This window comes from Equus caballus, chromosome 1, assembly GCF_041296265.1.
Source record: "Equus caballus isolate H_3958 breed thoroughbred chromosome 1, TB-T2T, whole genome shotgun sequence".
Lineage (NCBI taxonomy): Eukaryota > Metazoa > Chordata > Mammalia > Perissodactyla > Equidae > Equus > Equus caballus.
Window position 1 is genome coordinate 131337850 of NC_091684.1, and position 13820 is coordinate 131351669.

Below are 13820 nucleotides of genomic sequence, written 5' to 3' on the forward strand. Positions count from 1 at the left end.
GTGCCGCATCTCTGGGGTGATGACAGTGGAGGCAATGGCAGTACCGTGGCAGGATCCCAAAGGTAGGAAGGTGGAGGTGGGGCAGGGGAAGGTGCTCGCTAATGAGGCCACCTTCCTTGCCAGCCTGGGAGATGGTGCCACTAATTATCAGCTCAGTAAGCAGCTCCGCCAGGAAGGGCTGCTGCTGGAGCCCTGCTCTCTCCCTCCCCTGGGACCCCTTTCCCCACCTCCTCCCAGTCCTGAGATGCTGCAGGAGCCCTGGGCACCAAGAAGAAGGGCAGACAGAGTGGGGGCAGGGGAGGACAGTGCCTAGTCCCACCAGGAGACCCAGGATGCCTGCCTGCCTGCCTGTTAGCCTGCTGCCAGGAAGCCCACCTTTCAACATCCTATTCTGTCATGGGGCACAGTCTCCAAAAAGCCTCTGGGGATCCAAATGTGCTTCTGGGGGAAGGAAAGCCTATACTCCGTGACCATTCCCAGTCCCTCCACAAACAATGAGCATGCTTCAGTAAAATGAGCACTAAGCTGAGACTCAAGTGGACTGGCCGATAATCCCAGTGCTGTGCGACCTTGGGCAAGTTCTTCTACCTCTCTGGGCCTTGGTTTCCCTGTCAGTAAAATGGAAGAAGGGGACTAGAGCCACTTTTCTCAAAGAATGGTGTATGCAACATTGGTGAGACTCAAGACTGTTTTAGATGGAACACAGGGATGGGCATCTGCTGTCTTTAGCTACATATTTATTTTCATGCATATATTCTCACATATATGTGTGTGTGTTTATCACATCAGACCCCTGATTTCACAAATATTGCTTCAGACAAGGCAAAAACATGCATTTAAATTGTAAAAGTGAGCCAATTTAAAGAAAAATGTGAAATAAATAAGAGTTAAAGCTGGCATCTGAGTTTGACAAAAGTCCTGGTGGAAGCCAACGAATGGTGGCAGCTCTGGGCCAGAGGGTCCTGGAGGCCCTTCCCTCTCTGAGGGCAGTGGGTTCAGGGCCCCAGACCCCCTAGAATGAGAAATATATAGACTGGGTTCCCACGTTGTCCTCATCATCACCAAGCAGACCATCCCGTGGGGTGGCAGGAGAAGTTGCTATGGGGTAAATGAGGAGGTCCCTCCAGGCCACAGGCCCCCAGGAGATCGCAGAGGACACAGAATGTATCCACACATTGACCCCTGGAATGATTCAAGCCAGATCAGGCCAGGGCACTGGGAATGGCCCACACCAAAGGCAGAGGTAGTGGGGTCTGGACAGAGGTGGCCCAGGCTGGGCCTGAGGTGTCCTGAGGGCTCAGCAGCCACATTTCCCATGGAACCTCGGCAGGGGGCCCTCGAGACCCCAGGCCCCTGAACAGGCCACTCTACCCATTCTGCCAAGGGAGGAGTAGCCTGTCCCACAGCCCCAAATGTCTCCGTCCTCTGAGAGCTGGGTGAGAATGCAGGAGCTTCCAGCCCAGCCTGGAGTGGGTTCATGGATCTGCCTCGAGCTGCCCGGTGGGGAGTGGCTGCCCGTCAGCCCCATTGCAGCTCACTGACGAGGCTGTGTCCTGACAAGACAAACTCCCCTCTGTGGCAGGCAACACAGCGAAAGGATCCCAGGCCCAGGGGCCTGCCCATCACCCCACACCTGTCCCCGATATGGACCCCTTTCCTACCCTCTCGGCCCATGCCTCCCCTTGATCCCCCAGCCCCCCACGCTGAGGCCCAAGTAGGAGGTGCGTCTGAGGGGCCCAGGCTTCCCAGCCAGAGCTCCGCCTTCCCAGGCCTGTTGCCTGCTCACACCCTCCCCACCCCCACAGTGCCCTTCACAGCAGACCCATCCCAGGGCCCAGGGCTGGACATGCCAGATTCCAGAATGGATCTCTGAGGGAATCCAGAACACATGCACACGTTTCACAGGTGAGGAACCAGACGTCCAGAGAAGGATGAGCCTTGCCCAGAATCACACAGCAGCACAGTTGTGTGGCTCAGACCTGAGACCCTGGACTAGTCATTTCAGTGTCTGGTCAGATTGATGGTTGTATGGCCACAGGAACAGTTTTCATCTCCAGATAACGGCTCCTCTCAAGAGAATGGACGGACCTGGGTTTGAGTCTCTGTTCTACCACTTTGTGTCTGACAGTCATAACATCTCTGTGCCTGTTTCCTCACCTGAGAAATGGAGCTCAAAAGTAATTGTGACTTCCCAGGGTCATTATGAAGTTCGAGTGACATAACGCAGGTAAAGCCCCAGCACAGAGCCGGGCCCCTGGTAGGTGCTTCCTAGGTGGTGAAGATGGTTCTTCGTCATCCCTGATGTCTCAAGGGGCCCCATTGCCTGGTTTGCTAGGGGAAGGGGGTGCAGTTCAAGGCAGGTGGAGCAGGAAGAGCAAGGAGAGGATATATGTGGGGATAAAGGGCAGGAGTGAAGTCACTTCCTGCTGGAGGAAATCCTGGAAGCTTCCCTGGGAGAAGTGGCTTCAAGCAGAGGATGCAGAGCTCCACCTCTCTTGCTCTGAGGCCACTTGGGGGTTTCCTCAGCATCACAGGGTGGGAAAGAAAGCACCTTGTCCTGAAAGCCAATCCCAGACCCAGTCCCAGGCCCAGCCCAAGCTTCTTCCCTGAGTGCCCTGGGGGCAAGTCCTTCCTCTCTCTGGGTATCTGCATAGCCCGGCCAGAGAGGACCAGACTCCCCAGAGGCCTCTTCCAGCTCTGACCCTTATGCAAGTCCATCCAGACCCATCCTCTGCATTACTCAAGTCTTGCCACTGGGTGGTAGCAGGGAGTTAAGCTGGGGTCCAGGCTGCGGCTGCTGCTGGCCAGTCCCTCCCCCATCGCTGGGTGTTCTTTGCTCCTCCACACCCTCGGCTGGGTCTCCAGGAAACCAGAGCTAGATGACTACTTGCATCCAGACATTTGATCCTCCCCACAGCCCTGCAGAGCAGCCAACATTTTCTCCACTTTCAGATGGGGAAACTGAGGCCCAGAGAGGGGAGAACTTGTTCAAGGTCAACACCAGTCATGGCAGAGCCAAGTCTCTCTCCAAGCCCCCAGGCCCCTAGTAGAGGCTGTGTGAAGGGAGGATTGGGGTCAGATAGACTTGGACTGGCATCCTGATGCCCCCAGTCCTGGCTGTATATCACCGGGCAGGTCACCCACACTCTCTGACTCTTAGCTCGTGTAAGTGCCAGGCACGTGGCAAGTGCTGAACACATGAAGCCATTGCTTTGTTTCTGGTAGACTTTACACTCTATGAGAGCAGACGCATGTCTATCTTACACACCTTGGCATCCCCAGAGCCTGGTGTGGCTGAGCGTCCAGAGCATAACTGGTCCCCTCCCTCCTTGACCCTGCCTGGCTCTCAGCATGAAGGTGTCCCTCCTCGGGCCCCTTCCACCATCCCAGATCGACCCTTTCATTTCTCTCCTCCTCTTGGCAGCCCCGCCTGGTGCCCACGCCCAGCCAGCCTGTGGTAATGGCTCTGCTCATCCACCTCACCAGTTCCCCATGCCCTCCCCCGCTTTCTCTGTCCCTGTCTTTCCTTCAGCCCCTCTCTGCACTACACACTGTTTACACGACAGTGAAGACAGTGCTTTTTTTCTCTTCTTTGTCTCCCTTCCTCACTGAAGGGAAACATGCTTCCACTCTCCCAGGAAGGAAGTAAGTCTCCGGAGAGAGAGAGAGCACACAAAGGGCGGTGAGACCGGTCCCCACAGGCCGCCAAGCACACTCCTCCTCTTGTCAGAGCCCCCAGGAGCTGCTCAGGTGTTCTGGGGGTAATTGAAAGTGTCCATCTCTATTCTAGAGGATAAACAGGGCAGAGAGACGCGGGGAGTAAGAGGGAGAGCGAGAGAGAAGAGAAGAGAGAGCCAGAGGGAGGCAGCCTTAGAGAGGAGGAGAGCCAGATGAGAGAGGTGGAGAGAGAAGAGGGAGAGGAGAAGCCGCAGGCACAGGACAGAGGCAGACTCTCCGCTTCCACGGAGCCAGGGGATGCAGCTTCTGCCCCCACCCCAGGGCCAAGGACCGCAGAACAGGAGAGCTGGTGGCAGGAGCTCCTATGCTTGGGCAGCTCCTGGAGGGAGGGGGTCTCTGAGCACTGGGGGCAGGGAGAAGGGATCTGACTGGTCTTTGTGGCCCAGGGCTCCCAACCAAGTCCTATCTAGAGGCAGGACCCCAGACTGGAGGGCTGAAAGCCAGCCAGCAGCTCCTCTGACCCCACGGCTGGGAATGATGCCCCAACTCCTTCCTGAGCACAGAGACCCTCCAGACCTCCCCTCCCACAGACCACCCTCTCTGTACCTCTGCATGTGCGGGGAGGAGAGAGGGGCATTCTTGTGGTTTGTCTACTTAACTTCTCCAGGGCAGTGGGGGTGTGGGCGAGCCTGGGTGGCTGTGGGTACGTGAAAGAGATAAAGCGGTGCTTGCAGAGACAGGGCTGTGGATGAGAGTCGTAAAGGCGTGTGTCGTGTATGGTGTGGTGTCTGTGTGCATGCGCAGTGTAAGCGTGTCTGTGTCTATCTCTTTCCCTGTAAGTGTAGTATAAGGCCTGTGTTTGAGTGTGTTGTCTGGTGTCAGGGATGTGAGTAGAGTAAGGTGTGGTATCTGTGCATTTCTGTGTATGTGTGTGAGTGCCTGTGTGTGTGAGCATGTGCTATAAGGAGAGTCTGTGTCTTGTTTCCATGTATATATGGGTAAGGGCTGTGTGTTTGTGCACAACCCTTACCTGTGTGCCTGTGTATGCTACATCAGTGTGTCCCTGCACACAGGTCCCCTCTTTTGCTCCTTGTTCAAGATCACCATCCCCCAAGCTCCTGGGAACCAGAGTGACAACTGGCCCTCAGGGTATCTCCAGCAACAAAAGAATGACAAAGATCAGGACCCCCCAGCCAGTGTCCAGGAGGATCTTGTGACTGCAGTTTTACCAAGGCCTGATGGGGGTGACCCATGGAGCCCAGGTGTCTCCCCGCCCCTAGAGAAGGGAGGAAGCTCCAGTGGGCCCCCTGCCCTACACTGAGCCATCGCCCTCTTCCAGTACTCCCAGGTGGAGCCAGAGCCTGGCATAGGGCAGGAACTTAGCAAATGTTTGTTGAATGAATGAATGGTCATGTCTGTGTGATCACTTGCCAGGCCCCAGGGCCTAAGTACCTGAGGGCACTGACTTAAGTCCTATAAGAATTAAACCAGGGCTTCCTGCCAGGTCAAGCCTGACCTCCCAAGTTGTTCAGAAGGGACAAAGGCAGCACTCAGCCAGATCTGGGAGGCCATGCCCCCCCTAACCTGCTGCAGGTCACCTACCTCAGCATACCAACACAGAGGAGGCAAGGCCGAGACACTGGGACTGCTTTGTCAAAAGGTCGGTCCCAAGCTAAATGACCCTGTCATTTTGTGAGCTGAGGCACAAGGAAGGCCCCATCCATCTTCTCTGGAGGCTGCTTATCTTTCTTGGGGAGGCCATCTCTCCTCCAAACATCTTCATCCCCAAAGATTCATTCTGAACCCTCCAGCCTCCTTCTCTCCTTCCTTTAAGACTACAAACCCACCCTGAGGGTCAGTTTTAGCTCTAAGGCTAACTTCCAGTCCCATCTTACATCTAGTGGCAACTGGGGCCAGGCTGAGGGTCTGTCCTAGACTGAGCCATGGAGGCAAAAACCAGGATTTAGTCTTAGTATAAGTCAAGGATTTCACCCAAGAATGAGCCCTGACTCTATTCACAGACTGAGCTCCAACCTTTTTCACATACTGAGCCCCAACCCTACTCTCACACTGAGCACCAACCCTGTTCACACACTAAGCCACAATCCTGCTGACACACAGAATCCTGAGCCTGCTCACACACAGAGTCCCGAGCCTGCTCACACACTGAGCCCCGACCCTGCTCACACACTGAGTCCCGAGCCTGCTCACACACTGAGTCCCGACCCTGCTTACACACTGAGTCCCGAGCCTGCTCACACACTGAGTCCCGAGCCTGCTCACACACTGAGCCCGGACTCTGCTCACACACTGAGTCCCGAGCCTGCTCACACACTGAGTCCCGACCCTGCTCACACACTGAGTCCCGAGCCTGCTCACACACTGAGTCCCGACCCTGCTCACACACTGAGTCCCGACCCTGCTCACACACTGAGTCCCGAGCCTGCTCACACACTGAGTCCCGACCCTGCTCACACACTGAGTCCCGACCCTGCTCACACACTGAGCCCTGACCCTGCTCTGAGCCTGGTCACACATCGAACCCTGACCTTGGTCACTGACTGAGCCTGGACCTTTATTTAGAGACACGCCATTAATTCGTCATATGGCCAAAGTTATTTCTCTGGCTCTATGCCTCAGTTTTCTCATGTTTCTAATGGAGGGCCTCAGGATGAGCTAGGCACTAAATCAGAAAATCCGCTATGCAGAAGGTGATCTGCAGCCCCCCTGGCCTGTGACAGGAGAGAATCAGCTGCTGCCACCTGCCATCCCCCACCCCCACCCACCACTTTCAGCTCAAGCATCACTAATTTTTGCAGCCGAAGTGATAAATGGCATTGTCGGCAAAATGACATCTTTCTAATCTGCTGCAAGACAGATGGATCCCTAGGCTCACTAGCTCTCTCTAGAGCCTGCCCTGGCCAGCTTCACTGAGGAGTGGGAGAGTAGGACAGACACAGGACCCCAGGCCTGGGGGGTTGCATGGCATGGGGAACGGAATTTCGGTCTCAGACCTTGGTTCTGGTGGGGTACAACCCTGGTGGGTTTTCGACAACCCTCTATTTAAAGTATTCAGTTGTTGTGGGTTTTGTGGGTTTTTTTGAGGAAGATTAGCCCTGAGCTAACTGCTGCCAATCCTCCTCTTTTTGCTGAGGAAGGCTGGCCCTGAGCTAACATCCGTGCCCAATTTCCTCTACTTTATATGTGGGATGCCTACCACAGCATGGCTTTTTGCCAAGCAGTGCCATGGGATCCGAACCGGCGAACCCCGGGCTGCTGAAGCGGAATGTGCGTGCTTCACCGCTGCACCACTGGGCCGGCCCTCTAGTTGTTGTGTTTTTTTAGTATTCCAAACATATTCTCTGCTCCTTTCTGTCCACAGTTAGTCCTTCAATTCAATTTTCTTTTTAATTAAAACCTGAATATTGCTCAAATTTGCAAGGATGAGCCATCAGACGCTGGTTTGAGTGGCCCTTTCTTCTTGCCTCCCTCTGCTCTTGGGGCAGTGGGCGCAGAAGAACGTGCCTCTGCCTGAGCCACAGGGTCTGGGGATATTCCACCTCCTCCCCTGCTTCCCTGAGCCCCTCCCCCTCCATCCTTCCTGCCCTCCGTCCCACCACAGGCCCCAGGCTGCAGAGCAGGAGTGGAAGTGTCCCTCACGCCTCCTGTGGCCCAGGGAGCTGGGAGAGGGGCTGGTCCCAAGGTGAGGGCAAGTCAGAATGGGGGATCTGCATACCAAGAATTAATGAAGTACAAAGACCAGTCCCAGAGACCCCAGCTTCCCCAGAGACCCACAGGAGCACTGGCACTTGTCTGCCCAAAAGCAGCGAAGCCGGAATGGGTAGGGGTGGTGGGCACAGGCCTGGACTCACGAGCGAGGCAACACTGCCCCCTCCTGGCTAGTTTGTGGCTCCTCCTCTAACGGGCACTGCAAGGCTAAGCTGCTGAGGCTGGGGACACACAAGCAGCTCTCCAAAGACAGCAGGTGACACGCAGACCCTCCACCCAGCAGCCCAGTCAGCCCCTTTGCCTCCTCCCTAGGCAGACTGCAGCCTCCAGGTTCTGCCCATCCTGTCCAACCTTCTCTCACTGCCCAAAGACTCTTCTGAAAATACTGCGTCTGATGGAGCCCCATCACACTGAGGACAAAGCCTGAGTCCTCTCTAAGCTGCCCACGAGCTCGTCCTATAATCAGCCAGCCTCCTGCAGCACAGGCTCTTGCCACTCTGAGCCTCCCCAGTTCCCTGCCCTGCACTTTTTGGTCCCACCTGCATGATCTTGCCCTCATCTTTACCTCCACCAAGAATACCTCCCTCTACACACTGATTCTGCCTGGCCTCTTGGGTTCCCCCGAGAGAACTCCCCTCTCCCCCCACCTCAACCAGAATGACCCCTCCTTCCCCTGCCTGCACCCACTTGGGTACTGACCATTGTCAGGAATCAGAGTCACACAGTCCTGGAACTGGAGGGAACTTAGACATCCTCCAGGCCTACCCCCCACCCTCGCTGTCCAAAGGGCAACTCTGAGGCCCAGAGAGGGGCAGGAGCTGCAGAGGCCACATGGCACATTAGTGGCAGAATTAGCTTTGTCCAGAGACAAACCTCTTTGGAGTTCACATGGCTGCCTTCCCCAGTGAGCTGGAACAGAACTCCTCCCAGCAGGGACCCCTACAGTGCCTCCCAGTATCCCCAGTATCCCCTCACCCAGGGCAGAGACTTGAGGAAGTACCTGCAAGTGTTTGCAAAAGGAAGGAATAAATAATGAAAATATTTATCTAATGCCTTCTGTGTGCTGGACGCAGCAGGCACCAGCTCTGCTACTTGAAACCTTAGTAAGTTGCTCAATTTGGTATAGAAAAATAACCTCTGTGGGGAGGGGTGGGCGAGCACTCCAGGAGGGGCCTCAGTCGTGAATGTCAATGACCAGCGGGCACAGGTTGGGGGAGTGCTTGATGCCCATGGTGAAAGCTGGCGTGCGGGGCTTGTGCACCGTGACCTGCTGGACGTTGTGGGAGCCAGGGCCAGGCCGAGGCGTGTGGTCCACTGGGTAGGTGAAGCGCTTGGCCATGCTGTAGACAGGGCTGCGGTTCTGGTAGACAGACGGCTCAGGCCGGGTGCGCGTGGCCGGCCCAGGGCCTCCTGCTACATTCTCCCTGTAGAACCAGTTCTTATCTCCGGAGGCCAGACTATAGCAAGGAGCGGCTCTGTTGACAGGGTTGTTGGGCCCCAGCAAGCATGGCAGCTGGTACTGGTTGGGGGCTGGATTGGGGTCCATGACTCTGTATGGGCACCGGTGGCCAAAAGTGTGCTGGGGTGCCCTGCGTTCTCCAGGTGGGTGGGTCTTCTCCAAGCAGTAGTGGCAGGAGGCTGGAGTGGGGATCAGGCCTGAAAGTGGGCAAATGAGGGGAGGGGTCTTTGGGTAGGGGGGCAGCCACGTCTCCTGGTGTCCAACTGGTGGGTCCAGGTAGGGAGCTGAGGTCTTGATGAGCCTAATGTGACTTTACTATAAACACCTCAGCATCAAGCAAGGACATCATGACTCCTGTATGAGGCTATGGGCAGGGGAAGGCACTTGGGCCATCCTGACATCAGGATTGTGACACTTGTCATAATATAAAACCACAGGTGTCATCAGAACATCATCCTTGGGCTGTCAGCCTTCTGACATTGTCCCTGTGACAACACCAAGCAAACATCCTGAAATCACTACAGCCCATGAGTTCCTTAGCATGACAATATCGCTACTGAGATATGAGCCCCATGGCATTTCTATCATAATGTCACCCCATAACATATAAGCATAACATTGACTTCAAGACATAAGTACTGTGACAGAGACATGGTGATGTCAGCAGGGTGACATTGGTGTCTTGATGTGACATTGCAGGGAGATGCCAGCATCTACAGACAAACCTGGTCCTGAGGGAGGGCTCCCATCCTCCCACCTCCCAAACTGCCTTCCCATCCCATCTTACGCAGGTTGGAGATGCGCTCCTCCATGGGGACCTGCGGGCAGCTGGACATTCCAAACCGAGTTATTTTGGGATCCAAGAAGTAGCAAGGCCCAGGACTGCATATGTCCGTAATACCTGCAGGGCAACCAGCAAGAGGCCCCATCAGCCCCAGACGCTGCCCCCAGAGTGAGCCTGGCTTGCTCTAGGCAAGATCCCCTCCCCCAAGAGAAGAACAGGGTCCCTTCCAATTCCTTGGGCTCTTGGGTGCTTTAGGACCCTGATCTCCTCATCTGTGAAATGGGGCTTTTAACTCCTTACCTAACATCCTCAAGAACCTGCTCAGAGGAACAGATAAAATAACAGCAGCCTGGCCGGTGCTACCCACCAGGATGGGTGCCAAGGGGTAATAATGGGCACAGTAGCTCCTGTTAAAGTGTTGAGAAAGGGCCCAGGCCAGGCAGGGGAGGGTGTGTCGCCCAGAGAGGGGCCTAGCAGACACCCTAGATCTCAGACCCCCAGATACACACCTACACCCTTGCCCAGCATCTCTTCTCACTGGTCCTGGCCAGCAGCCCCAGGTCTCCTGCGGCCCTCTGACCCCACCCTTCCACAGGGTTCTAAGCCACCCAGGAAGCTTTGGGGGCCCCCACCCCCCAGCTATTCCTGCCCAGCCCCTGTGGCAAGAGAACCCATGGCATCAAGAGCTGAAGGTCAGACAGAAAGGAGCCCCTGCATGGCCAGCTAGATGGCCACAGTGACCCTCGAAGCTCTCTCAGGGGGTCCAGCTGGGAGATCTCCCCAGAGCTGCCTTTAGAGGGGGTGGGTCACTTGGGCATCCCTGCTGCCTTCCTTCTGGACCCAGTAGGACACCTGGGTGTCCCTCTCATGGCAGGTCTGGGTTCCCAGGGAACCTGCGGCTACAGAGAATGGCTCATGTTTCTCACTGCCACCCCAACCCTCCCACAATGATAACCCCACACCCAAGGGGATGACGGGTGATGTGAGCACCCACGCTTCTCCGAGTGCCGGGTGTGCAGAGTGTAGGCTGGCTCCTGAAACATAGAGATGTCATGGTCTATGTAGCCTGTGCAGGATGGCCGGAGGTACTTGGCAGGGCCTGGACCTGTAAGGACAGACAGGGCAGCCCTCAGCCTGGACCCACCAGATCAGAGTCAGGGAAGCCCCAAAAACAGTGCGCCATGAGAACATCGGGGTCTTTGCTCCCACTGATGTTGCAATGCTACAGATCCCACCATCAAGCTGCTTCCTTTGCGGAAAGGCAGTGTTCCCAGATAAAATGCAATTTCTCTCTGACAGACAATGCGTAGCAGGAAAGGTAGTAGTTATAATGACTGAGAACTTATTCTCTGCCAAGTACTATACTAAGTATTTTATGTGGATGAGTTCAGTTAAGCCTTTCAACAACTCTGTAAGACAGATACTATTGTTTTTCCCATCTTACAGATGAGAAAACTGAGGCTTAGAAATATCAATCTGGCTAAAGTCACACAAGTTGGTAATGTGGCAATTCTGAGACAATCAGCGAACAGAGCCCAAACGTTTAACCTCATACTAAACCACCTCCCACAGAGAGCAATGGTCAGTCATTAAACATGTAGTAAGAATTAGTTTGTCTGCTTTCAGTTGAGAGTAAGATTTAAGGGAAGCGAGGAAAGCCACAGCTGGACTCAAGGCTCCACTGAATCCTGGGCCTATTCCCCAAAACTGGCCTCACTTCACGCCCCTCCTTCTCCTACCGCCCTGAAAAGTTCCAGCAGCTAATACTGCCTATGAAGTTCAGCTTGGAGGTGCAGATCACCTGTAGGCTTCGAGGAGAGTCCGCAGGGGCTTTGCAGGAGGCAGGACTGGAAGGCTGGGACACCTTCAGCAGCCCCGCAGGGAGAGGAACAAGCCAAGCTCAGGGCTCTCACCTTTGATCATTGCCATGATCACAGGGGTCTGCTTTACCTCCTGCCATGAGGGCACCTGCACCTTCTCCTCTGGGTGCTGCCCATAGAACACAGAGTTCCTGGCGCCCTTGGGCAGCTTCATGGCTGGGGCCAAGGAGGGGCCGACAGCAGCTACTCAGAGATCCAAGCGACAGGCAAGGAGCTCGGCCTGTGTGGGGCTGTTCCAGGTACCCTGCCCAAGCCCCTGTGTCCACTATCTCTCCCCTACTCCAGAGGCTGCGTGGGGGCTGGGAGGGAGGATGGGCCTCAGGCTCAAGCAGCTGAGGCCGTCTGGGGTGCAGCCAGCTGCAGGGCTCAGCAGGCTGGAGCTGGGGATGATGTCACCTCAGAACTTGGACTGTGAAACACAGAATGTTTATTTCCCCCAGTTGCCGTGGTGCCTGAACTATGGCGAAGAAATTCTACACTGGCAGCTCAGTTGTAGTACCCTGAGAACTCAGCCCTACTGCCCCCTAAATAGCCTGAGGGTCCCTAGGACCCTAGGTCAGGGAAGGGAAAGGGAGAGTTGGGGTGACAGAGCCTGCTCTTCATTCGTGGTGGGCACCCTGAGGTTGGAGAAAGGAATGGAAAGAGTAGGTGGGTCATGGGTGAAGGGTTCCTGCAAACAGCACAGGCCCCTGGGGTGGCCCTCTACCCCCACCCCTCCCACCTATCCCCCCCAGGTCATGGACATGCCCTGAACGTCTGGTTTTCAAAGTCTGGTTTTCCTTGGAAAAGAATCAAGCCAATTATGCCACACTAAGGTGCAACCATCTGATAGCTTCCCCGATGCCTAGCCCAGGGCACGGGATCCTCAGACATCCCTGTCTGGCTCAAGGAATACTTGCCAGGTGGTGGCATTCAGGCAGGGAATGGGGAGCAAATAAAGTAGGACAGAGGGGTGACACTGAGGCCTTAAGAGGCCACTTCTTGTTCCTGTGGTCAGGAGCGCCCCTTAGGGGGAGCGCGAGAGGAAACAGTGCGGGACAGGGAAGATCTCAGCAGTTGTGATGGACGGAGGAGCCCCAGGGCTGAGGAAATGCTGGGGACCCCTTCACCTCTAAAAACCCAGGAGGTTGGGGGCCCCAGGGCCTGCTTGCACCCACCGATTCATAGCTTAGACTGGGGATTTGATCTGAACCAGCTAAGAGGGGTTTCCATCTTGGGAAAAAGTGACTACTGGCTTTAGAGAGGGGGTCTGTCACAGCCCCAGTACACAGGTAACGAACCTGAGGCCCAGAAAGGGGCACAGAGTTGCCCAAAGTCTCCCCTTACCATAGTAGCAGAGATGGAACCAGGACACAAACCCCAGGGCTCTCTTTGGATTATAGCCTCTGATCTAATGGAAACCAAACCACGCTCTGGACTCATTCCAACCAGCAGGCGTGATGAGGACTTGGAGCAGACTAGCCAGACATGCTGGGTACTCCAAAAGATCCTTGTGGGACTGAAACGCTCTGAACAGAGGGCAGGGTTCCCTCCTCTGCCAGCAGCAGACCCTTCTCTCCAGGCCCCTCCCATCACCCGTGGGGTAGCCCAGCCTCTGATTTCTGGAGAGGCGAAGACCAGGCAAGGCTGGGATTGGCTCAGCCTCAGCTGGCTGTGGGCCACAGGCAGTGCCGCCTCCTCACCCCCATCCTCGTCAGTTTTTCCTTGAGGAAGATGTGGGCCTGCTGGGCCCCAGCCTTGATGGTCCCCTCATGCTGACAGGGGCCAAATGTGAAGCTGGGACTTCCACCTTCTTGGTCTGGGGGAAGGTGGTCTCCAAGTATTTCCCTCGCAGGGAGCCTTCCTGACACCCCCTACACTGCTCCTTTTGTCCTTGTGGATGACTCGCTTAGGGAAGCAAAGCCACTCTACACCCAAGCAGGTCACAAGCCACCCCACTTCTGCTCTAAATGCTCCCTTCCCTCCAACTCTAACAGAGACCTAGCTCACCGCTGCTGACAGACCCTCAGCCAGCTCCAACGCTAGCGGTTCTGTCTCTCACAGCCCTGTTCCTCAGAGCCCAAGGTGGAGTGCGTCCCTGGCCTCCTCGGTACCCAGGCAGTGCCCCTCCTTGTCAAAAGCCCTGGTCCTAGAGGGGCCCAGCATCCACAGTCCCCCTCCTCGTCTCCTCAGGGCTGCCATCTCTCTTGACTTGTAAACCTGGCAGCCCCGGCCTGTGGTCTTCTTCCCCACCTCCCAACTCCTGAGATTATGCCTCTGACTTAGGCCTCCCCGGGGACCACCCACCAAT

General features: G+C 55.7%; 1 protein-coding gene across 1 annotated transcript; it reads right to left on the reverse strand.

Annotated features, from left to right (window-relative positions):
- Positions 1-7047: 7047 nt before the first annotated feature.
- CIMAP1C (ciliary microtubule associated protein 1C) lies at positions 7048-11929 on the reverse strand. Its single transcript, XM_005602900.4, has 4 exons — positions 11564-11929; positions 10645-10755; positions 9654-9767; positions 7048-9063 (listed from the first exon to the last, which is right to left on the reverse strand). The coding sequence occupies exons 1-4, from the start codon at positions 11682-11684 to the stop codon at positions 8582-8584; spliced, it is 828 nt and encodes a 275-aa protein (XP_005602957.1). The 5' UTR covers positions 11685-11929; the 3' UTR covers positions 7048-8581.
- Between the last annotated feature and the right edge of the window lie 1891 nt (positions 11930-13820).